The 25,578-nt window shown below is 36.4% G+C and overlaps 1 protein-coding gene and 1 long non-coding RNA gene across 54 annotated transcripts in view; one reads left to right on the forward strand and one right to left on the reverse strand.

The window, feature by feature from the left end:
- Window positions 1-3,683, forward strand: part of LOC107056831 — a 274,267-nt gene extending 270,584 nt beyond the window's left edge. For all 5 annotated transcript variants that reach the window (XR_005862943.2, XR_005862941.2, XR_005862944.2 and 2 more), the window contains one exon: window positions 2,831-3,683. This is a non-coding gene — a long non-coding RNA (uncharacterized LOC107056831). The remainder of the gene's footprint in view (window positions 1-2,830) is intronic.
- Window positions 1-25,578, reverse strand: part of LOC107054313 — a 209,996-nt gene that overhangs the window by 102,398 nt on the left and 82,020 nt on the right. For 40 of the 49 annotated variants that reach the window (XR_006931166.1, XR_006931168.1, XR_006931167.1 and 37 more), the window contains exon 3: window positions 1,017-1,120. The exons of 1 other annotated variant lie outside the window; for it this stretch is intronic. Coding sequence is in view for 5 of the 48 variants with exons in the window: in XM_046899559.1 (XP_046755515.1) it covers window positions 1,017-1,120; window positions 6,551-6,645 (199 nt within the window). In the remaining 43 variants the exon portion in view is untranslated. Of the gene's footprint in view, window positions 1-1,016; window positions 1,121-6,550; window positions 6,892-25,578 lie in introns of those variants that run through there. 8 more of the 49 variants (XR_006931181.1, XR_006931155.1, XR_006931156.1 and 5 more) reach the window with 5 other exon arrangements.

Raw genomic sequence — 25,578 nt, forward strand, 5'->3', positions numbered from 1 at the left:
TAAATGATAAGATCCGTTCTCCCCATCACTCTCAACATACAGAGCTGTAACTGTTACTCTATTATGTCTGTCTGGGCTGACAAATTGTATGTTAATATGTAAAATCTTAATCACAGAAATAAGGGCATAAAAATCACTCCATTTTTTTAAGATGCTTCCTAGTAAGTTTTCCATTTGCCTGAACACATATTGGTAGTTCAGTCACACACCTCATCGTTACCGAAATCTCAACAACCTCTTTGCAACTTGTCGGTAAAATTTTCCTTCTAACTTCAGTTTACTGTTGATGCCTCTCTAAAGAGTTTTGTGTTACTGTACATTAAGGCCATCCTATAAAAACACAATTTGTTTTACTACATTATAAAAGAATGCCAGTTATCCTGCCACATCTGTGTTATCTGCACAGTCCCAGGGGAAATATCCATGTAATAGTAGGGAATGTGTTACAATTTGTTTGGAAATGTTTTTACAATCACCAGGTGAGAAAGTAATTGCTCACATGAAAATGGTTATCTCAGAGTATTATCACAAAGTTAGAGATTATGGTGTGTGCACAGAATATCAGTAAATGCTATCAGATTTCTTTGGCAAATCATCTGCTGACTAGCTAAATGAAAGAAGTAATGCAGATGTGCTCATGTCTGAGGTAAAACTGTAAGTTTTCACCAGGAAAATTCTTAGGTATTTAGGTAAATTGCCGATGTTGACCATCGCTGTATGCACAAAGGGAGGTAGGAGCAGTTCATGCTTATCTTTGTGTTGGCTGTGCTCTTCTAGAGCCTGATTACACTAATTGCAGAACCAGGACTCCTCAAATTCAATAAGGTTTCTCAAAGTCATAATCTAAATTAACATAATCTTCTGATGAAGATTGGGAAGTAATGAGAGGCACGGAGGGAATCCAGGTGTCCCTGAATGAGGGAATGCAAGCATGCAAGAACCCAGAGATGAGCTGTGGAAATCAAGATAGCACTCCTTGCTTTGGGAAAAGTGGATAGTACAAAGCAGCCAATTACCTTCCAGAGTTTGTAGTGCTTCCTCTGCTCCACACTGCTCTGCTTGGGAGGGTTCAGCTCTCACAGTTGCACTCTCTGAACCAAGTGGCTTTAAACTGGGGTGCCTATGAAGAAGCAGAAGGACTTTATTTACTGTTTTCCTACACATTAACATAACAGCTTACCAGCTCTTAGCACATGGCTTAAAGAGGCATGCAGTGCCTAAGGTTTTACTGCCTGAAAATGGAGCTTTACTATAGCTTTGTTTGCAGGACTGACTGACATTTCATAGTAAAAAAGTTCCAAGATAAAACTAGAACTACTAACTCAAACAAAAATGGGTTTTTGCTAAAACTCTTTGAAAAAAAGATAAATCTGTTCTTAGTCCTCCCAGGCAAAATACAAAAGCTTAAAAATATCTCCAAAAATAAGAACACAACAGCTCATCTCCATGAAAAAACTGAAACTGCTGGCAAATGTTGGTTATCTCTAGCTAGAACCACAGAGTTTAGTTTGCTCTCTCTCCTATACATACACACTGTGCTCTAAAAACAACTTCCAAAATTTTCTTTTTGTCACACGTTATTTTTAATGGCTTTTTTTTTATGGTTTCACTTCGTGATTTAGGCAAGTTGTAGAAAGCTTAAGCTCTCATCCCTTTTCCCAAGTCTAATTATTCTGTATCCACTTGTGAGATATCTAGATCTACATTTCTATAGTCCGTCCTTTCTAACTGTATGTTGTTCACAACCGGTGATCATCCTAAGATTTGTAATGCTATAAATAAAAGTTGAGAAGCAAAGCACATCCCCATTGTTATGATGTGCTGAACAATCAAAATGCATTCTTTTGTATTCTGTAAATGGACTATTATCTTGTCCTTCAATACTCAGATGGTTTCCCTTAGTAAAAAAATTTAATAGATAATTTTACAGCTGAATAACATTTGACCTTGGAACTGCTCACTGAAATCAATCAGGCAAGCTGATTTTTATGCATCATCTATGCACTAAAAAGGCACTTTAAGCAATTCCAAACATGAGACAGCATAGCAATAGGAAACACTGGTTTCTTGAAACATGAAAGAGCTTGTAAGCTCCACGAGGCTTGTAGTTACTTCTGTGTAAACTTCTAAATAAGTATTTTATCCCAGCAGGACTCATATGAAAAACTTCCACAATAGCTGCACTAATAAGGAGTGATCCTTAGAGTTTCATCACAGCAGAGTATGTCTGGCAGTTTTGGTATTTTTTAAATTGAAAAATTTCTCCAAGGACTATCAGCAAAAGCATTTTATTTTTCTAAGCCAACAATTACATCAGAGTAGATCTGCTTTTCTAGAAGCATAGCCAAAGCCTGTGGTAAAATTAGTATTATTCATCTTAAACCTCAAAATTTAAAGATCAGAAATTTAAGAACTGTTAATGTGTGGTCTGGAAGCAGGTTTTTTAAATAGCATATTGTCTTCCGTAGGTTGATTGTTCTCTGTTTCTTAAAGCCACTTCACTGATACAGTGAACCTGTAATAATTCTGATGATTATCTATTCATGAAGTAAAACACCATTTGAAAAGTGTGTTAGTATACTTCACGAACAGATAAAGAACTTCCAGACACTCTTATCTGCACCATGATCTGGTCTGATCTGAATTAATGTTATACGATGGTATAAAATTCACTATGAAACCTACATAGAGGTTTGAAATCAACACGCAAACTCCAACCTGTAGAAAAAAAAATCTCATCCTAGCCAACTACTCATCCTTCTTTGCAGACATACAGTTAACATAATGAACTTCAACAATCTCTTTTGTCTTCCTTCTTTTCCATTTACAGGTAGCACAGCCACTCTATGGCAGTCTTCTACCATTTGCAGTTCCTAATTGTTGTCCAATGATGACCATACAACTATCTTCAGCTCAGACATCAATGTCTGTCCCAATAATAGCTACTGGACAGTTCAGAGATATATGCCAAAGGAAACTGAAATGATCACAGCTACAAGGTCAGGTGTCCCTGCATCATAATATAATGGTGGCAATGTGGAACACCCCTGGATTAACTTGTGCTAGCATAAGGACTAAAAAGAAAGATCTCAGCATGTTTCAAAATCCTACTTTAAGATATAAAAGGTTTTCCTCCAGAGAAAACAAACACTTGATCCCCACACGTTGAGGTCTGTAAAGGCTGCTGTTTCCATTTTAAGATATGAAACCCTATAACATGGAACAATCGCCCCCAAATTATATACATTGCAGATTAATTTTTGCTGATTATTATCCACTGAATTCATTTTAGAGAACAACTCACTAGAGGATAAACGTCAATTTCATTATTATTTTTCAAAACTAAGATTCAATTTTGCATTTCTATCAGATTCAAAATAATTTTCTATGTAACTCAGTGGGATATTCATATGTGCTCAGAAACTAACGAGGTATGGGAAATAGATATACTATCATAAAAGGAAAATCACTAAATGAGGGAAAAAAAAAAAGATTGTAAAAGGGCCTTTTCAGTAAAAAGAACAATTTCATCACTGAGTAGAACTACTTGTTCACTGTATCTCTGTTTTTTGCCATCTCAAGTGGCCTGTTCAATTCTGTTACTATTTCAGAACATTCTGCTTCTACTGACTGAAGGAATACTGTTCATTAAAAATCTTTGTAAAGCAATGTTAAAAAGAAAAATGAAGTAAATTAATTTATAAAGAATTCTAAAAATGAGGCTGTGCTCTTTTTTTTTTTTTGTAATTCTGTTTTGTCTACAGTAAATAAATGGTTCTCTAACACACAGACAAAATAAGCTGTACTGCTTAGTAACACCTCCTCCTCATTATTTTAAGTACACTGCGTAATTAATACCTTCCTCATCTTGAGGGTTTAGTGCCCCTTACTCTTACCCTTACAAATAGATAATGTATGTAGATAATCTCAATAGATAAGCTCATATAGATAAGCTCAATAGATAATGGCGTAGAAAATCCGCCTGGGCAGAGCTTTCATACAACCACTTGCCATATTCCCATTCTTAACAAAATCTGTGTTTGACCCTAATTTCCTTGCTTTCAAACTTAATTTTGGCAATTACACAAAACTCAAAGGAGTTGCACAAGCAGGTATTCAAGACTAACATATGCACAGGTGTAAGGCTGGAATGTGAACTCGTCCAGGACACAACGGTAAGGTATGAACCTGCAGCAAACTGGTAACAGTTGATGGGAAAATGCTGCTACAGACAAATTAAAAATTCTCTTTAATTAAGAGCTACATGTTCAGAGAAAGTTAGTGAAAGATGTCTCTAAGCAGAGTAAGAAAAATACATATTCATATTCTGATAAGGCAATCAAGATGTTGATGTTAATATTAGAGCAATAACTTTAATTGTATTTCAGCAAACGAATGGCAATTAGAAAACAAATTATCTCAGAGAAGCATGTCTGCTGCACAGCTTAGCCCCCAAGGCAAGCCAAAAGCTAAACCTTTTTCTTGAATTTTAATGCAAGAGATAAATAGACACACCTCTGGAATTATTCTAAATAGAAATACTATAAACGATTTAAAGTTACTCTGAGGCACAAATGTAAAAATTGCCTTTCCTCTTGAAGTGGAGTCTTTGTTGCCATAACAAACATTAGCATGCAAGAGCAAAATATTACTCGGTGCTTTAAAGATGGGGAAAATGTAACAGATGTTGGCCATGCTAATTAAAGAGCATATGTGTATAGTAAATGAGCTCCATTAGGGTAAGACTTAGCGCATAAATTTAATATTAATGATTCAAGGTGAATTTTGTGCTACTTCTCAGTGCTATGCTGTTTATACAATGATCAAGCACAACTACAACCACTTTGTTTTCTGACAAGCAGCAGTTCTCCCCCTGCATAGCGCCTGACCGCCCTGCTCTAACAGAAAGCTCTTGGGACCACTTGAATCTTCTCACAGTGAGTGGCAATGGCAGGCCAACACAAATCTTACTAGGCTGAGTACCAAGAAATATCCTAAAATCTGGTATAGCTTTTCCAGATGTAGCTTTCTTCTGTGATGAAAATACCTCCTTCAAACGAGAATATGCTCATGACGTGCTTCTAGCCTCCTAGCTTCCCCCTGGACAGAGTGCCTATCCTGTTGGGGTAAAAGCCTGTTCCCACGCCCCTCACTGCTACAGCTCTTTTGTTTGCATCACTGGGCACTGACTGTCTTTCGCTAAAGCAGTGGTGGTATAGCATGCTTAGACATTACTCAGTCCTATAGGGTTTCAGCCATACTATTTAGAACATTTATAAAATCTTTTGATGTAGCTCAAAATGGTTTTAATGATACTGCAACTGAATTCGCACAGATTGGAACAGAACGGTACAATTTTCAACCACCAAATTATGCATAAATGCTAAAAAAGATGGACTGCAACTGAGATCTTGATCCTTAAAAAGTTCCTCTCTCAGAAAGAGAATAAAAGACAATTTCTCACTGTACCTGGAATGCCACAGTCCATCTTGGTTCTACAAAGCAATTAAGTACCTCATTAACTTTAAGCACCTGCTTAATTCCCATGGCTTTGAAACCAGTGGGAGTTAGATGCTTGTTCCTGAATTTGGGCAGGAAAAAACATGCTTGTTAAAACTTGCAAAAAAAGAGGATTATGTCTGCTAAACTTGTTGTGGACTAGTTTAATAAACTTTATGATGTTTAGCCTTCAACTTTATTACATCAAGCATTGAACTTAGGCCCAAATGTGCAAAGACTTTTAGAGCATATCTTCAAATGATGCGCCAGGCATTAGTTGATCATAACAGTCTATTTATAAACTGGAATAATACTAATCTACTCGACTGGGAACTATTACCAAGGGGAAAAAAATAGGAAATGAAAGGAATAAGAGCCTTCTTGATAAATCTTACGCTTTCAGGAGACTGCCCATGACAACTTTACTGAACATGACATTCTTTCCTTTAGCTATAAACCAAACATTAAAGGCTTCCAGATTCACAGGAGAAACCTGGGGTTTCTTTCAGGAATGTCAAGATGGTGTTGGCCAGGTGTTTTACAGCATTTATATAAATTCACATACGATATGTCAGCCTCACAGTATCTGTGTTTCCACTGAAGAAACAGATGATGAATTTCAGCTGTAGGCTAGGAAGATGTAACAGGGACTCCTCCAAAATGTGCTAACAAGCCTCTTAAACATGGGCTGGAAGCTATGTGATTGCATTCTCTTCCAATGTTAAGCAAGGAGAAACACTGGAATTACAGTCAGTAAGACCTCAAAGGCATCAATATGAATTTCCAGCAATGAGATGTATACCCCTCTGGTAGGAAGAGGTGGGGGAAAAGTTGTAAGAGCAGCCAAGACCTTTGTACTCTTGCCTGTAGAGACAGGAAAGTGCGCTATGATAGGCTTTGCAGAAAATAAAGCACACTGCTAACTCCCAGGAAAATGTTTTCTGATGAATTGATAAGGAAAGGAATAGCAAGCTCACCAAACTACCTTTACATTAACAACAATATCAAAGGCTTTTATTTTACATTGTGATGCAGCAACAAACATACATACCAATAAATAAACGATGCCCTCTGGACTGCTGAACACTTCAAAGTACTTCTCTGAAAGTTTTCTTCCCTGCTTCCTGAAATAAAAGTATTTTCCATTGTGCTGGCTATCTGAACGCATATTTTATGCACAGTATACTGATCTTAGTGCTTTCCTCACAGCAAGCTATTTCCCTTCACAGGTGATTAGAGGATTTCTCAGTAACCCTTTCTGATCTGAACAGCGAGTTAAAAACTTGTAGGAGTTGCTGCTGTCAGATGATGGTATTAATGGTAGAGCCAGGTGTTTCTTACTACATTTATTAATAACATATGAAGTATTTATTGCATGGCTACAAGAGGAGTCATATAAGCTGCTGTACTTTACCCACAGCAATAGGCTCTTTTTTACTAGCAAAGACTTGAGCTATAGCATAAAACATGTTGAGAATCTGTTTTACTGTTATTTTTCACTATCATTATTACACTAGTTTCACTTCAATCAATGTTGGATCAGTAAGTCTTATCACAGAAAGTGAGACATTTCTTCTGTCGTGTACTTTGTACTGTAGTTATTTAACTGTTCTTTTTTTAGCTTTCAAAATGGAAATTAAATTTGCCAGTAAACTTTTCCAGCAGTACATTCATGTATTGTTAAAACTACTTCTCAAATAAGTCTGCATTGCTTTAACAACAGCAGACAGGAAAAAGCTGCGGCTGAGAATCCAAAAGGCTACTGGATTAAAATTCATGGGGTCAATTTCTTCCTCAAGTGTCAAAAGTAATTGCACGCACACTGAACATCAGAGCAACTCCAGAAGTTGCTCAAATATATTATAAGCAGCAATGCAAATGTGTTGATGCCCCTTCTGCAACTTACTCAGTGCTTTTCTGTCTTTAAAACAATAGTGGAAGTGGTTCCATGATTTGAGGCAATAATCTAGATTCAAAAAAAATTAACTATTTCAAATGTTAGAGATGCTGTAAGAAATACATGATAGAAACAGCGTTGAGTATTGACCTACTGATGCAATGTGGAAGTCCTGGAAATAAGTCCTCTAGTGATTGCAAAGGCACAAGTTGAAGATTAAAATGTAGTAGAGACATAGTTCACATTTCTCTACCTTTATAGTTTTAGTGAAAATTCAAATTTGATTACTTAGTGCAAAAAATCTGTACTGAGAACCTCAGTCTATTAACGGCAGAGAGCATACTACGTTTACATCATAGTGTGTTAAAATTCACAGGAAAGCAGCCATTAAATGCACACTCTACCTTTTCCTTATTTTTAAAAACCTTTTGAAAACAAATCCATCATATTTAGCATTTGTATTTAGTTCTCATCTGACAGGCCTAAATGTTACTGAGTGACAGAATCGGTACAAAACTCTGCAGCACTACTTACTGCATTTGAAAGTCAAGGGGAACATTTTTAGAGTGGAAGGAAACAATATCTTTTGTTCCTAAGTCAAGCCAATTTCTTTTGCTAGGTTTGCTAACAAGCGTAACAGTGCGTGTCTAACAACATGGCTCTATTTTAAATGTAAGAAAAGGCAAAAATATTGTATAAATGATGTACAAAATCTTCACATATGTGTACACACACGTATTTATATAAAGTAAAGCAGAACACCTGCTACACTGAAGTATAAATGTGTGGTGTGCAACTTCCAGATAGAAGCCATCTTGAATTTTTTCTTGAATTGTGTGGTGGGAACTTATACCAGTTTCTGACTCTTATTTCACAGAGAAAAAGAAAGCCCCTCTAGCCCACTGAATTGACTTAGGTGCTCTTCCCAACTTTAAATTAAATAAACTTTAAGGAATTTACTACAAAGAGAACAAAAGAGAGGGGAAAAGATAAAGGAGGAAGTGGAATTTAACAGTATTTTATTACACAGATTATCACATCCTTTGCCTTCATAATATCTACCATTAAAATGCTTTCTAGAAGCAGAAACGAATTATTTTCTTTAAAGTTTATTAATTAATCATACTCTTTTTTTACGAGAGACTGATTATTTAATTTTAGTCATCAATGGAAATGTTCAGCTTCTTCCTATCAGTCTGAAGACATGCAAGAAAAGAGTATTAATTAGTTTCTTTCCAAAAAGCAGGTGGAAAAGGCAATTTAACAATCTAAATAGGCAGGTACAGGTCCTGATCTCATGTGAAATCTCATTACTGGCTTTCTTTTGCATGATTGCTAGTTAAAATTCTACTATTCTGGAAGTTACTTTCTGGACTACATTAAATATGTTGATGGTCCCACTCTATTTCTCAGTGTTTAGGTGCCAGCATCACAAAGTTGGTGGCAGTGCTGTCGTTTTTTACATACATGCTGACCGATGTATCAAGTAACAAAGATTTAACAGGCACAGAAACTGAATGCAAGTCCTGGCCCTATAGGGACTGCTCCCTGAGGCACATCAGGGACATTCACTATTGTGTGAATTTTAATTTGCAGTAACACCCAGTAAACTTGTTCTATGGAGAAACCAAATGATCTTAGTCTCAATTCTTGTAAAAAAATCATCTTGGTTCACTGGAGAGGTTAAGACGAGAATCAGAAATGAGAGAGATGTGCTGGCATGCACGTGGATGTGGATATAACGCTTAAAAAAATGAGAACTTTGACAGAGACAGAACAGATTAGATAGGAGAGTTTGCAGAAAACTGCTGTAAAAAGCTAAACGTACAAGAGAAAAATATGTGTGTCCCAGGTTGTAGGGCTGTGAGAAGGGATTCCTCCACTGCTAATTCCTCTCAGAAAATGTTAGGAAAAAAAGAAAGCCAGGTAATGACAGAGACCCAATACCAGTGCATAATGCTCTGAAATAATAACATGAAAGCTTCAGTATATGTATCTGAAGCTTCTGAAGAAAAAGAGAGCTAGGTACTTGAGTCACAGAACCCATTTTATTTTCCTGAATATGTACCTCTAGTGATAAAACTCAGTTATCATGAGAAGCATACAGTGCTTTCTCAGGTCACTTAGAAGTGAATGTAGCAACTCTGGCCCTCTCTAATTAAGGATGATAACACCATCAAAGGTTAAGATGTTGAAGGCAAAATATTGAGTCTTTTTTCAAGTAACTGAGTTTTACAAATTGGAAAATTCAATTATTGTATTAGGGCAAATTTTAGCTTCTGGTACTGTTGCCTCACAGAGTGATCCTACGGTGTACTCGTTGAAAAAAGAAAGGTTTTTTGCAGCTAGAAGCTGAACGACTTTACACATTTCAGATTTCAATATAGAATATGAAGATCAAAGAAAAGGTAGGAAAAAGTCGTTGCCTGGACAACACAGAAGTAAGTGAAGTCCTGCAACTAATTCAGAATTCTCTCTGGACAACATCATACTACTCCATCCATGGAATGCAGCCATAGAGACAGATGCTGGTGTTGACTAAGTGCATTTATTCTAAAGAGTGATATCCATCTTCTGCCAAGCATAAGAGATGTGTGACTACATCTGTTCACTCCACTAAGGGAGCAAACAGACATAGGACAGAAGAAAGGGCTGCCATAAAGTAAAATGTTAATTAGTGCACAGAGTCCCATTTGAATCATTAGGAAGTCTGTATTTCACAAGCCTTTAAGATTAGCCTATTGTAAGCCCCACTGAAGGCAATGAGAGCTCTGCACTCGGTGTCAATGAGGGAAAAATGAGATCAAGGATAAGTACTCAAGTCTGACCATTATGCGCAGACCCTTAAATAGCTAACAACCAGCCACTATCCGCATACACAACACACACACACATTCTTATTTTTGTTTGTGAATCAGTGCACATACACCTTCTTCCTCCAAGTCTGACTCTTTTTATAAAACAACTAGAAAATACATATATTTTTTTTTCTGGTTGTTTCATAAATATATATATATATAAAACACTCTTATATTGTACTTATTTTCTGAATTAGTAAACCACAATCATCAGAAGAATATGAACATAATCAACAGTGGCCCTGGCATAATGAATATATTCTCTAATGGTACATTTCACATGAAATGTTGAGTTGATTTTGAGTAGTGTCATTAAATAACATGAAACATCAAGAGTTCATTCAGAGGTCTGAGACAGATGAAGCTCATTTAGGAGCACATCTCTCATTCTACAGCTTAGGAACAGACTTTACTTTGCAACACTGGCTTTGCTTACGTTTTAAGACTCTTCAGTGCATCCAGAACAACTGTCAAATAGTGTATCTAAGAAGAGAATAACCATTTGCACATTTGCTCTTTTATATAGTCAAATGCAATTTTCTATCAAAAACAACTTCAAATGCCACTTACATGCATATGTATACGATACACATGCATATAACTTTCCTAGTGTCCCGGATTAGCTCCGTTAATAATTATGACTCCTTCCTAACAACACTGTGTGATGTTTTCCTCTCCTTACTGAATCCTGCTGCCCTAGGTGAAGGAAAACAGGAAACTGTTGACATCTCAAATATTTTTCAAAAATAGTTAAAAATGCTTAATCCCCACCAAATGCTGAAAACTCCTTGAAACTGTATCCCAAAACAATATAGTATGACATTTACATTGATAACAAACTTCTTTGCAGACTTCAGCAGCGGACGTCCTGCCCTTTCATGAGTTTCTGGACTCTGTGTAACTTTGACTCAATAATCCACCTCCCATAGATGTTGCAGTAAATTATGCATTCACCTTGATGTACATACAGTACAGACAAACATCTTATTTTAAGTTTTCCTGCTGTTTACTAGCTGACAACCTGTGAGTTATAAAGTGAAATTGGTCATTTCTATGTAAGTTTTATGGGTAGGCAAAAGTAGAAGTCTCTGAAGGCAGAGAATTTTCTGGCTAAGATAAAGCATAGATTTGCTTTCAGCAGCTTAAAGCTGAGGGGTTTTGTAGGACAGCCAGCTCATTCTGAACGCTGTCATCCATAGCTCCTGGCAGAAGTATGCCATAGGATATCAGGTATGATTATCCACAGAATTCAAAACAGGGACACTGATGCACATGGCTCCAATACAGTAAATTAATAATAACCTCAATTATTGTATGTCCAAACTAAAAGTAAGAATACATTTTCTGCCAGAAGGGGACAGAGTAAATGTAGCATCTTAAGTTTGTTCTGACAAATTAATGTCTTAATGGTAGTTTCTGTACATTTTGTCTTCACTGCATGAACTGCCAGTTACCTATAAAGTCTTCTCTTCGATATTTTATGGCTCTTATGCAAATATGTGGATGTTACTAGCTTTTTTTCTTTGTTTGCTGTGTATAGTTTTGCTGAGTTGCATTATACAGTCATTAAAAATGAATAGCCAAAATAAAAATATTTCATATTGGAAACAATACTTAAAAATTAATGGTGTTTTAGCAAAAGGCTGTATCCCATAATTTCACCAACACAGCAGAAACTTCATAAGAGAACAGTTAATCAGCTGAAGACAACATTTATCTATGCCCTTTCTACATTTGGTTTTAAAAAAAAATCTCTGTAGTTGCCCAAACTTTATAGGATCACACACTCAGAAATTAACAGCATAAAGGTTGACCTCAAAGCTCCCTTGTCCTCTGCGCAGGCACAGTACACAACTCCCTTCCTCTCACAGTGCTTAAGAATGAGGAAATAACTTTCTGCAAATTCTTGTGCTTTGGACAAATTACAGTTATGGCTTTACCAGTTGATAGTAACTCCACTAGAAAGGCTGCTCAGAATATCCAACAGAGAATAGAGGAATATGAATCTTGTTTCAAGAAAGCTAAAGGAAAACCTCAAAGATTGCACTGATTGGATTTACATTGCAGCACAGAGCCATAATAGCCCGTTCCCTCACTTTTCTAGGGGGGATGGAAACCCATTACTCTCTTACAATCAGATAATCCAGCAGTCACAATTGGACCTTCTCACTGATGAAGTTACAATTTTTTTCCAGGCATTCAGTATGTATTTTAATCCTTTTATGATATAAAAACATAATGTGCATCTAATAAGGACATGTGCAGTTATTCAGCATACTGGAAAATAAATGCAAAATAATAAAGGGCACGGATTATCCCATAGCTTATTTAATATTCCTAATTGCTCACAGGTTTTTGTAAATCAGTACTTAGAACTCTGAACAGTGACAGGGAGAGTGAAATGGAAAACGAAAGAGAACGGCAGAGAGGAATAGGAAAGGAAGAAATAGAGAAGTAACCATGAAAAACAATGGAGATACAGATAGAACAAAAGCCATTAAAGACAGTATGAGTAGAATCAGATTTCATTCTTTGAGTGGGAGCAGCTTTACGGTTTGTTTTGTCCGGAATTCTCTGTCATTATCATGACTGCTTTTATTTTTATCCCCTTAAATTATACCAAGCTCAGCAGAGAAGATGGCAGCTGAGATCATTCTCCTGTGTAGGCTTAGATTAGGCAAATTATGCATCCTCTTATTTTTACAAAGGATCAGCTTCAAATTCAATCCGCTGTATTCATTTCACATATGATTATGGAAGTTTAGCTATTCCATTTTGGAAACAGTTCAACTCTCATTCCCTGTACTTGCATGTAGTTTTACTTTGCAGCCTTAAAAGTTTCACTGAGGTGGACTTATTTGCATCGGCAATTCAGAACACCAGTGATTGATTACTGAAATTCTCTCAAGTACAGAGAGAACATCAAACAAAAGTCTGTACCCTGTTGGTATTGATTTAGAACTGATGATCTCATTAGAAAGCCCTAATTCTCAACATTGCTTTGGTTTACACAATCTTTAATTTATTTTTAAAAGCTGATTGGCCAACTATTTCAGCCCTGTGACTGTCTTCTCATCTCACTAGACAACTGCTTTAGTCTTTGAACATTTAAAAGGTCATTAATTCAAATGCTAATGCAATCAATACTATATTAAATAAACTATAAAAAGTAAATTAATATTAGGTAACCTGATGTATTGTGCCATGAGGTTTTAAAATGTGCTTGCTGTCAGCACATTTAAACTGATAAATTAAAACAGCACACCTTTCAAAAAATAATCTCAGTCATTTGAACATGACTTTCTCCAGTATTTAAACACTGATTCATGGTGCATACAAGTAAGGAAAATTTGTGATCTTCACTTTTTGGTTGCGCTAGCTTTTATACTGATACTCTTTTTCACGAAGTTATATGCATGTAAAATTGAATTCTAAACACAAATGGAAATTTGTAAGTTAGATAAGTTTGGCCTCAGAAATAGACCACTTCTAATTTGTTATGGCTGAGACCCTGCTACATGAAGCTCTGGAAGATGAGGGAGATCAGATTTGGCTTGTATCTCTACTTCAGATCACTGAAAAGCATGGATTATTTGCAAATATTTGTTATTTTCATTTCTGAGACCATAATCTTCCTCCTTCTAGTTACCTTACCTAAGGTGGCATAGTTAGCATTCATGCTCATATTCTCATACTCTGTCCATGCTCTTACACAGTAAGTGGTTTTGTTTTTCTGTATTTATAAACAATCCTTTTCAGTAAGCCTCAATTTTGAGTGGCCAACAGGCACTATTGAAAAAATTTACAGCATTTGCTTAATGTCTTAGAAAGGCTGTCTGCATTTTGAAAAGCACTTATTTAATGAGGTTTCAAATTAAAAAGCTAGTTGAGAAATCAATGTACATGCAACTCTAGCAACTATCCATCTTGCATCCTGTGGACCACAGCCTAAAGCGTGTGAAAAACTTTATTTATTTTTTGAAATATTGGTCAATGAAAGCCGAGCTCTGGGAACTACAGTGGTAAAAGCTCTTTTCCTTTTGTTATCACTGGAAAATCTGGCATACTTTCAGTGCTTGCATTTGCACTCTCTGTGCTATTTACCTTCCTTCTCAGGTTTTTTATTTTATTTTTTCTGTATCCAGCTCCTTGTCCAAACAGCTCCTTTCTGCACTTTTGTCCTGAATGCTAAAACAATCAGCAGAGATTTTTGGTGTATCATGATTGCTTTCGCATGCCTAGTGGCTGATACCAACCACTTTCAGTCTTCTGAATGAACAGTTGATTTAAAAACTAAAAAATAAAAAGTCTTTATGGCAACCACACTTATCTCAGTATCATTGGTGTTCATTTTTCATTCACTGGCTATACTGGCTTTGGAGGCTGTTTGTGCTCACCTTCCAGGCCCATCATCAGCTTGGCTTTCTCCTGTTCTGCTGTCTGCTAACAAATCTGTCAACCTAAACTGCCAGCTGAAGAGTTCAGCCAAGGAAGCTTTGGGAAACAAAAAAATTAAAATGATTTCAATTTGTATCCACAAAAAAAAAAAAAAAAAGGGGGGGGGGGTGTCACAATTTGTATCCACAAAATTGTGTTCCCGTATGTTTGCTCCTCTAAAATGAACAGAAGGTGCAGACTTCAGTATTTGGCTCTTCAACTACCAGCTGTGAGCACAGTATATGGGAGAAGCTGGTAAGGAAATAAAATTGTGTCTGACAATGGTGAAGGTGCCCTGAAGAAAACAATGATGCTTCACATATTACTGCTATGTGATGATGACAACCTTGAAAGCTTACAGCTAGCAATACAACAGGAGTGACCCCAGTTGAGCCAAAAGAAAGAACAAAATAAAGATTGATGAGAAAATGACTTAGTAGAGAAAAATATCATTTGATTACAAAATCTGCACCTTATGTACTTTTGCTCTCTGCTTGGAGCTGATTCATCCCTTGCAATTATTAGAGAAACATTTTTTTAACAGATCAAAAGTGTAAAAAAGAAGAGCTGTGGAATGAGTTGGAAGCCTGGATTGATTTCAGTTTATAAACTAATGCAACCAGCCTAGCATAAGCTGTTCTAGTGCTAGACAGTTTGGCTGAAGAAAGAATATTCTAATGGATCAAAGCTAGACTGCAGTGGATTAGCCTCTGACCAGCTGGCAGCTGACAGGAAGACCGTGACCAGTACCAGCGCAGGTGAATATGTATGGCTTCGAGACCATTGCTTGTTCATCCTCATCATACACCAAGTGTTTTGTTTTGCTAACACAAAGGTCTAGGAACATCCTTAGTTTAGAAAAGCATGAAAACCGAAGGCGTAACCAAACAGTTCTGCATTCTTTCCACTCTAATTGTGAAGCAATCCCCTGTAAGTACGTTGTGCAGCAGCAAGGCTCCAAGAAAAACAGGGGCACAGCTCACAGCCAGCCTCCAGGAGCCGTGCTGCAGGAGCACAGTGTGAAGTGATGGAAAGGTTCCTGCAGCTCGGAGGCAGTGCAGCCACAGCACTAGCTCTTTCTGTGCTATAACCTGGCATGGTAGTATTTTAACTCAACTAATAAATGACAGAAAACAAGGAGCTTTAGAAATAATTTTCCTTGATGGAAATAGATCAGTAAAGAGCCAGTCATACTTGGGTATGAAAACATTTTCTTTCACTTCATTTTACCTTCTTCATTGAATTTTTATGTTCCCCAGTGTCTTGTTTAAAGTATCTTGGATATTTTGCAACACTATCCACAAGAGGTGACATAATGAGAACAGGGAGAATGTAACTAAGTGATGTGTAACAATGTAGTGCTAATTTCCACGGTGAATCATAAAAAGATACTTTGAGAATATTGTGCAGAGCACAGAGGATCTGAAATGACAATACAGAGAAGAGTGGCAGTGGTGAGAACATTAAGAGATAACAAGGTGCAAGTATTTCAGTTTTGAAGATGCTGATTTCAGAGCACTTAAATGCTTCTCGTCTTCCAAGCTAAACAGAGGGACAGACCACACTGGAAACATCCTTAGGTCACCAAGAAGCCAACGCTGTGGCTGAATTACCACAGGGTTACAAGCTTTAAAGGAATGCTGTTTGATTCACTTCAGAAGGAAAATATTCAGTTTGCTTTCCCAAGTAAATACTACCCTGCCTCATACTTTTGTCCACAGTAACAACAAATGACCAAGAAAACTCTTTCTGAAATTCCTGATGGTTATTTTAAGAATGATTGTTACATAGCTGTGAATTTTCCCTAACAGTGGAGTTTCTGAAACAGCGAAGACTTCAAAGGGATAATTCAGTTGGAGTGAGGTCAGCTGAGACGCAGAAAATATGTTTATAAAATCAAGTGCTGATTCAGGGTAGGTATGCATGCATCACTGCATTGTGTTCTCAGAGAATACAAGTTTCTTGCACTAGTAGAACAGTGCATCTATTTGCAGTGATTCAGAAGTGTATTTGCTAACAACTGCCTTGTTGATGAGTGCATCCTTGCTTGTTGCAAGCTTCATGGGCTTCTTATTTCTAGCATCAGTCACTAGCACACTAAAAATGGAGATTATTCTGATTTGAATGAAATTAGCATAGATTTTCCATCTACATTAAAACAACCACAGTCTAACAGTGGATGTATTTTGGTTTTGGTTGTTTGGTTTTTTTTTCCCACAGTATGTGATTGATACTGAGTCACTCCAACACATGGTGGTCTTGGCCAATTAGCATGAGAACAACACAACATTTTTAATTTCCTTTTAATTCAGAAGAATTAATTGATGCCTATAAAAGTAAAGAAAAAAGTACCATCTAAGAGATGATAAGCATCAAAGAAATGCATGCAAAGCTTTGTTCCATGTCCTTAAAAAGTGACTACTCTTCCCATGATATTTGGGTCAGTTAGCCCATCTCACAAACCAAAGGATATCACCAAGAGCAAAAAGGACATGTAAGAATGAAAATGACTGCTTTCTGCTGTTAAGCAAACAACCAAAACATCTATCATTATCACTACCTCCCTTGGAACACCATGGGCTGAAAGGTATCATCTGTATCTTCTCTCTTCTGAGAACAAAGCTTGATTCTACCAGAGAGAAAAATATCCTGACCAGCATTTCTGGATTTGCCATTCTCTTCTAACATGGGCAAAATTCTTTTATAAAACTCAGCTGTCACAAAAAACAACAACAAAAAAAAACAAACAAACAAACAAAAAAACTTTTAATTTTTAATATTTACTTCAAATCTTACTTTTTAGTAAATCTTACTAAGTTTACCAAATCCTTTCAATCCCAAGTGTAACTCATGAATGCTATGACTTGTGTATGAAAAGGAGAACACTCTAAACTGGATGAAAGGCATTGTGAAAGAATAATAATTGCAGAACAGAATGACACAAGCATATCCTGATCTTAAGAATGCCTGGTAATGCTGTTCTTCTAGTCTGTTCTTAATAAACACAAAGGTTTCCATTTATATCATACTATAATTATGAGGAATGCATTATTTTAATGAAACAAAGAACCTAAAATTCCTCCTTGCCCTCCTTCAGGTGTCACATTTAGCTAATGTCAGGAGTAAGGGGTTCTCTCTGATCACAGCAACACTACAGGTATACGAGGGTGTATTTGCATCTTTGGCAGCTTTTACTATGTACATCTGCAACAGATAAAAAGAATTTGGCCCTAAGTGATTTTTAACCCCACTCATCAAAAGCCACTTTAACATCAAAGTTTCAGACTGTGTTAATACTCTCACTGACAAATTTAAGAGACAACCTTGAGTTTGTCTTAAAAGCAATGCAAGGAAGGATTAACTTTGTCATTCTTCGGAAGAAAGAGAATATGATTTCTAATATGCTCTTCATGAGACAGAAAAGGAAAGCAAGCACACCACATTACAATGACTTGAATGACTTGACAGCTGTTAGCTAAACAATACAACATTAATTTTCAACATTTTTGCACATGGCTGGGTGAGAGATCCCTTAATCCCAGTTCCCATTCTACTTCTGCCTCATTGTTGCTGTCTTCTTTTGTATCACTTATTATAATCAGTTTCTGCTGCATACTCCCTTTCACCTTATTATTGTTGCAAAACTAAGGTACTAGGTTAATTCAGACTTGCTTCCCTGGGGTACGTTAAGAAGGATTTAAGTACTTTATTGAGACAGTCTGACTTCAAAAGCTGCTTTAGCAGTTACTACCAGAGAGAAGGAGACCCATCCATGACGGCAGAAAACTAACCATAAATTCTTATATTCTATATGCTGAGTGACTTTCAAAGGAACTATTGATTTTGTCATTTATGAATGGATTTAGTCAAATTAGTCTTTTCACTGTGCACAATAAGACAGCATTGTGATTAGGAAATTGGGGATAAAACTGCGTGAAACAAATGGAACTGCTATTTTTGGGATCCTCAGCACAAATTCAATAAGCCTTAGTTATGCCACCCTGATCATTTTGTTTATGACCAACTACTCTCCATATTTTGATTATCTTCACAGGAAAGAAAAGTGGCCTCCATTTTCAAGAGGCACTTTGCTCTCCAGAAGACTTAACCTTTCAAAGAGCTCTGATGTCTTTACCTATGAAGGAGCTAATAACTTGTTTGTCAAAATGGCGTGAGTGTTTACAGACATACTTGAAATCAGACAAAGGTTACACAATGAAATAAACAGAGACTGTTACTGTCAACAAGAAATTAAGTTTGTGCAAAAAAAAAAAAAAAAATGTTTAGAGCGTAACAGACATCAATACACATTATGCTACTCAAGCCTCTGAACCTTTCCAAACACAATGAGTGCTGATAGGCCCTGTATACTTTTTCCTGAAGAGCCACTTCTGGTGGTTATTTCAGTAGCGGAGCTGTATTGCTAGAAACAAGGCTAGCATTTGTGTCCTGATTTTCATCCCCTTTGCGTGGTGGCTGGCATGACGATACCAGCTCACAGCTACACAGAGAGCAGTGTCAAATGCAAAGCCATTAGGGAGGAGAAGCACTGTGTGAATATTGTGCTGCCTGTGTCTTCAGCTGCTTGTATATCCATAAATCATGTACAGATGAGAAAGCATAAAAATCTTTGGATGAAAAAGGAAATTTAGAAGGCGGTCCAACATTTGGTGCTTTCCAACTAACCGAAAGCTTTCTGCACCTGATCATGACTTTTGTAACTTAGGAGTGCTGAAAAGGCTTGATTTTTAGTTTCCTTCACAACTGCAACATTATTTTCTAACCACTTCTATGCCCAATTTTATTATATGTTCTACATGCTACAACAGAAACAACAAGGCACAGGCTAAACTTGCACTCTGAAGAGGACTGGTTACATTTTGAAAACTTTAATATTAATTTCCAATTTTTTTTGGACCTCAAAGATAAATGTCAACTTGCTGTGCTACGTCCAGAGATACTGCATATTAACAAAGCGAATGAATTTTTAAATATAAAGAATTTCAGTCTCTGATCCTCTTCACTTTCGGGAAGAAACTTTACATTATGCAGCTGATGTAAGCGTGTGAAATAAGCCAGTGCTTCTGGCTTGTATAAGAACTGGCTTGGATATAGCTGGCTTGTATAGGAACAATTATGCCAGTAATTCCAAGAAGTAAAAAGAGCTGTACAGATATAAGAACTATACCTCATGCAGTGCATAATGAGTGCACTGTGTCCCTAAAGCAGCAGATTGCATGGGCAGAAAGCAGCTGTACAATACAGACACCAAGTTACATACTTCTCAAAAGCTTCAGTCTCACTGGCTGTGTAACATACAGTACATCTTTCTGAGTTGGAAAAGATCAGCAGTGCCTTGTAAATATGTTGTCTTTTTCAAATAAATTTAAAAAGAATATTTGCAGAAAACTCCATTAAAAGAAAAAAAAAAGTACTGACTCTAGTTTTTCATTTTAGTTCTGGATGCTGATTTGTGCTGACACGTTCAAGCTTGACGCTGGCTGTCAAATGGAGTTGATGGGGAGAAGATGAAACACTCAACAGTGTGGCCATCGGCAGCTCAGAATATGGAATATCAGGGCCCCTTCCACAAGTTCCTGCCTGCAGTTACTGAGTTTTATAGCACTAGTTACAGTACTTATGCAAACTCACACAGTATATACATGGAACAGCAAGGTGTAAAAACCAGAAAGGTCTCTGGGCTCAGACTTTTCAAAACCCATAACCACTACTGTCTTAAGTACACTGCAAACTTGTCCTACAATTCACTGAGTATAACAAGCTTGATTATGAGAATACACATTTGATATTTCATGGCTAATTAAGCAATAAGTTGACTATAAAATTTATGATCTGTTAAAAGTAGCCGATTATTTAATATTGGTATCTTTATTTTCCTCAGGTGAACTGAATAAAGTCATTCCCACAAAAGGATTAATGTGATTAAGTTACTCAAATACCTAAATATCTCAGATAAGTGGAGAGGAATGTGAAATGGAGAAACTGGGTACAGACGTACAAATCTGTCTGAATTTGCTAGTTTTATGACTGCTACAGGAATGGAGTAAAGGCTGCTATCTCAACCTAGTCTGAAGATGAACAATGTTTTGTTAGAGAAAAATAGTTAACAGAATATCAAACACAGTACCAAATTGAAGAAAACAAAACAAAACAACAAAACAACAAAAGGAATGATGTGCAGCCACATTTATGCAAGATAGGAATTTTGCACAGGCCTTGGGCCCATACACAGCTTTGGGTGTTGGATCTGAAGCAGATAGAAAAAGGTAAATGTATTGGCATGCTTCACTGGATAAAAGGGAAGAGAAGATATAGGGCATTAAAACAAAGGCAAGAAAATCACAGTGATTTCAGACTTAAGTGCAGCACAATACACACATCCATAAGGCTCAGAGCAACTTCAAGTGTATTAATTGTTTAACACGAAGTGACTAAAACCCATCTAGTCTTTGCCTTCTAACATCCATACACCATTAGTTAGAAAAGCTGCTTTAAAATAAGGGACTAATAAAGTTTCAGAAAAAGTAATTATTACACAGCATAATGACAACAACTAAAAAACCCCACGTAGAAGCTACAGTAGCTGTTACTTATACCATGTTTGCTATATATATACCATCTTATTCATGTAAGAAAAATGTACGTATTGGTCTTGAGCCCTATTGTAAGTTGGGACACACTAGGAAGATGTACTTCAGAGCATTTTCAGATGTTTTGTTAGTCTCCTGCCAGAAACTGTTACTGGAATAGAGCACTTTTTTGTTGCTGAAAAAGTCGCTTTTTACCTCTACACTACAAATCTCCTTGACAGTCTAGGACTTACCCTGCAAATGCTTATACCAAGGGGATCTTAATCATCAACTGTAATGTCTTTAAGAACAGAGCCCTAAATAATTCTGCCATTACTGTGGTTGGTAAACCGTGTAAGCTCAACTACCGTGTTATTCAAAAATGATCCTGCTAAAAAAGTAAATCATGCAATCTCCAGCATCGTCAACTGGATACTGGATGCAGCTGTGTAACAGGTTTGTTTATGCAGCAGCAATTTTGCTCTCTATTTTCTTTTGCTATTAACTAATAATGCAAAGTAAAAAAAAATTCTGTGAATCTGGTTTTCTCTCAGAGAAAAAGAGCCTGCTGTAAACAAATGTTACATCTTCTGAGGCTTATGTTTTCCCTTATGGAAAGCAATGCATTGGATAACATTATATATTTATCATAAAAAGATACCCAAAATATCACTGTGTACCACTTCATTTAGAGGAAAGACTTAGATGTTCTGATAAACATTCATACATGTGCGATTAAAAAAGAAAGGCACTCTGAAAACTGAAGATTTGATGAATGTGAAAATCCATGAAGAGTTAGGCAACTGAATGACATATCTGAAGTACAGAATATTACTCATATTATTATTTTAACATGGAAGTCTAAATTCTAGTCTCTTTGCGTTACTACCTTAGTCTACTTAGTCTATTTACAGCCTGACACATTTGAGAACTGATACAGTGAAAATTATTTTTTTCCACTTTTAAGCTAATATCCACATTTATCTTCTGTGCTGTCCTTCCCAAAATAATTCATTCACTGACAAAAAGCTATTTGAATAATCTTTATATATACAAGTTTCTGCAGAATGGAAACTAAAGAATAAAGAAGCGAGCTGAATTCCTAAGTGCAGTCTGAAACATTTGGATGCATGAAGATTATGTTATTCACTGCAGAAGTTTTCACTGAGCAGAAGAATCGACTGTGAGTCTGGTATGCCATACATTCAGTGACTACAAGACATTTTTTCTTGAATGTCTCTGAATATATTTAGCATTATTTTATGACCAAAGAAACCAAAAATAATTATTGCATGTTAATTAAGAGCAAACACTGCTAGGTGTATGCTATCTACAAGAATAGCTATGTGTCTGAAAATGACTAGATCTAATCTAAAATGAAGTGCTGAGATTAGCCGAAATCCTCCAGACATTATCTCTGTGTAGCACTGTTCTTATAATCTTGTTCTAAGGCTAAGATCGATGAAACCTTAAAGAAGGATTTAGTGATGCCAATAGGATTTTCTCCTGTTGATAGATTGTTAGGTGAAAAAAGCCATATTAATAGGAACACATTAAAAAGTTTCTTGATTGTGCATTTGCACTACATGTAATGCTCACCCTGTAGAAATGAGTTGTAAAACAACCCTTTATTAATGTAAGAAATTCTTTTTTACACTGGTAACACTACTTCAGATGTTCATGAAACATAAATCTTTCTGACTATAAGAAGCCAAATTTGGATTGCAAAGAAAGCAGATTCAAGCAAAGGCTAAAGTTAATGAAAACACTGAAATCTATGTCAGCTGCATGAATCCTATCTATTATCTGAAAATAATCTCTTGCTTCATATGCTCTCAAGCATTCCAATGTGTTAGTGACACTGCTGCTGTCCCAATGAGGTATTTTCTATAGCAGCAAATAGGTTATATACACAACTATTGTCCATATTCTATAACTCTCTGCTGAAACACGCTCAGTTCAGTTACCTGAGAGAATAAAGGTTTTGAATGTACTTCTAAATGGCAGTCATGTCTGAACCATTATGAGCTGTTTTTATTCCTAATTTCAGTAAAACCAAATTGTTATTATACATTAATAAACAGATTATTACTGCTGTCAAAACAAACTGCCCACCCCCATTTAAAATTAAATGCACTTCTTTCCTAGATAGCAACCACAGTGAGACAGTGTTTTGTCTTTCTGTAAGCCACTGTATTATGCCCAAATGCAGAGGAGACAAACCAGTTCTAGAACAGAAAAACAGAGGTAGATGAAATTAAAAAAGAGACAAAGATGTGGAATAAGAGATAAATAGAGCAGGTCAGTAAGGAACAAAGTAAGGCAGAGGCAGATGATAGGGAGACCAAACAAAGTTGAGAGCAGGTTGAGGCCCATTAAGCAAGAAGTTGGTGTGCAGTAGGCTGTGGTTCATTAACAAAATATGATCTAGAAAAAGGGGAAAGTGGGGTGTTTAAAATACACCACAACTAGAAAGTGGCTGAAGGACATACAAGCTCCTGTTGCTGAAGACATGCCTTTCAGCCCCAGTGTTGCAGTAACCATTCCAGAATTCCTATGATGGGACAAAAGTGAGATACCGAAATGAAAAGTGAGTACCTTATGCAGTAACTTTAATTTTTTAAAAGGTTATTTGTAATGAACACATTGACCAATTCAGCAACTCAGTTGCAATAATGCCACCCAACAAAGGAGAAAGAAAATTCAGCAGTGTTAGCTGTGTCAAAACCTGCTCAAGATTAAGTGATACACACGTCGGGCTCTTAAGTTTTACTGTGACTGCAGAATAGAAAATAAATGAAAACTAAAGATATGCTAACTGAAGCAAGAGATGCTGCACATAGGAAAATACTTAAGCATTAATTAGTACAAATTGGCTGAAAGGAGCATGCTAGGCTTTTGCTAGAAGATGGAGATAGTTCTATGTCAAAAAGCTTTTTTGTAGTCCTTATTCAGGGCTTTTACCTCTCACCCACTATGGTGGGCATTCTCAAAACACCGGAAGATCTGAGCCACATTTTTAGTTCAACTGTAATGTAGTGTTTTACATCTGAGGCATTTCAGGGGATGATTCAGGGGAAGAAATATTACTAGAAACAGATTTAAATGGAAAATATATTTTAGTGCCCCACAGAGCGCTGAGATTTCAAAATCCTCTCGTGCTATGCTGAAACAGAAATCTTAGGAAACCAAGAGCAGGAAACCATTAAAAAGGAACAAAACCAGAAAACCTCATGAAAACTGTCCACTTGTACTCTGCTTATCACAGCACCGCTCTGGAATCTGAAAGAGTTCAAATTCCTGCTCTGATCTTCACACAGCAATTCAAATCTGGAAAATGCCTTTCCAATTCAAAAAAAGCTTCTGTCAAACACTGGGTGTTCCAGCAGAGCTCTGTTTTTGACAAGCCAGTATTTCCTGATGTAAAACAGTTTCTCAACAAATTCTGAAATAGACTCTCTCTGCATAATGGCACATTAACAAAAAGTAACTCACAGACAATGAGTGTAAATAGTATTATAGCAATTATAGCAGCACACTCCAACTCCTGAAAGTCTTCAGTGGTTTTAAGATAGATTATACCAACTGTATGAAAAGGACCATCAAATTTCATGCTAGTTACAGGAGGGCTGGTCTCACTGATGAGCCTATGTATTAGTTTAGCTGGGGAAAGGTATTAAAATGCTGTTCAGTTTGATAGGGACTTTGCATCAGAAAGGATTAAAAAAAATCAGAATGTTCATCTAGGAAAATTGCTTTGATTGTTACTCAGTCATTTGTTGGGAGACAGTGCTAGATACACCAGCAGTCACACAGAACCATGAGAAACATTTTGAAATGCCAATTGTAAAATGCTGAAGTATAGAGATGGGTGATAGAAGACTCTACTTTTATATTTGGCTCAAAAAATTCATCTAAGAGAAACAGTTTAATAGGCAACTGAAAATTGGTCATTTGTGGGCATTTTAATAACTTTTTTCCTTCTATATTTCATATTAGCTTATTCTCTTTGAAAGGAAACACACAGATAATGTTGATGCTACATTTATATTTAAACAGAAGAGATCATCATGATGAGGTTTAACTGAAGGAGAAAAAATTGAGGAAGAATTCAGGAAGAAATGCATAATTCTTCACCAGTCCTTTTAAAGTAAAAGATATATTTGCACATTTCTCATTTCTCAGAACGTACAGTATCTGCCCGAGAGACTGGAATTTATATGAAGAAGCAATTTCCTGTCTCTCTCTGGTAAATAATGTATTCAAATAAGAGTTCTACAGATGTGCATTATGTGTT

The sequence above is a fragment of the Gallus gallus genome, chromosome 11 (genome assembly GCF_016699485.2).
Source record: "Gallus gallus isolate bGalGal1 chromosome 11, bGalGal1.mat.broiler.GRCg7b, whole genome shotgun sequence".
Lineage (NCBI taxonomy): Eukaryota > Metazoa > Chordata > Aves > Galliformes > Phasianidae > Gallus > Gallus gallus.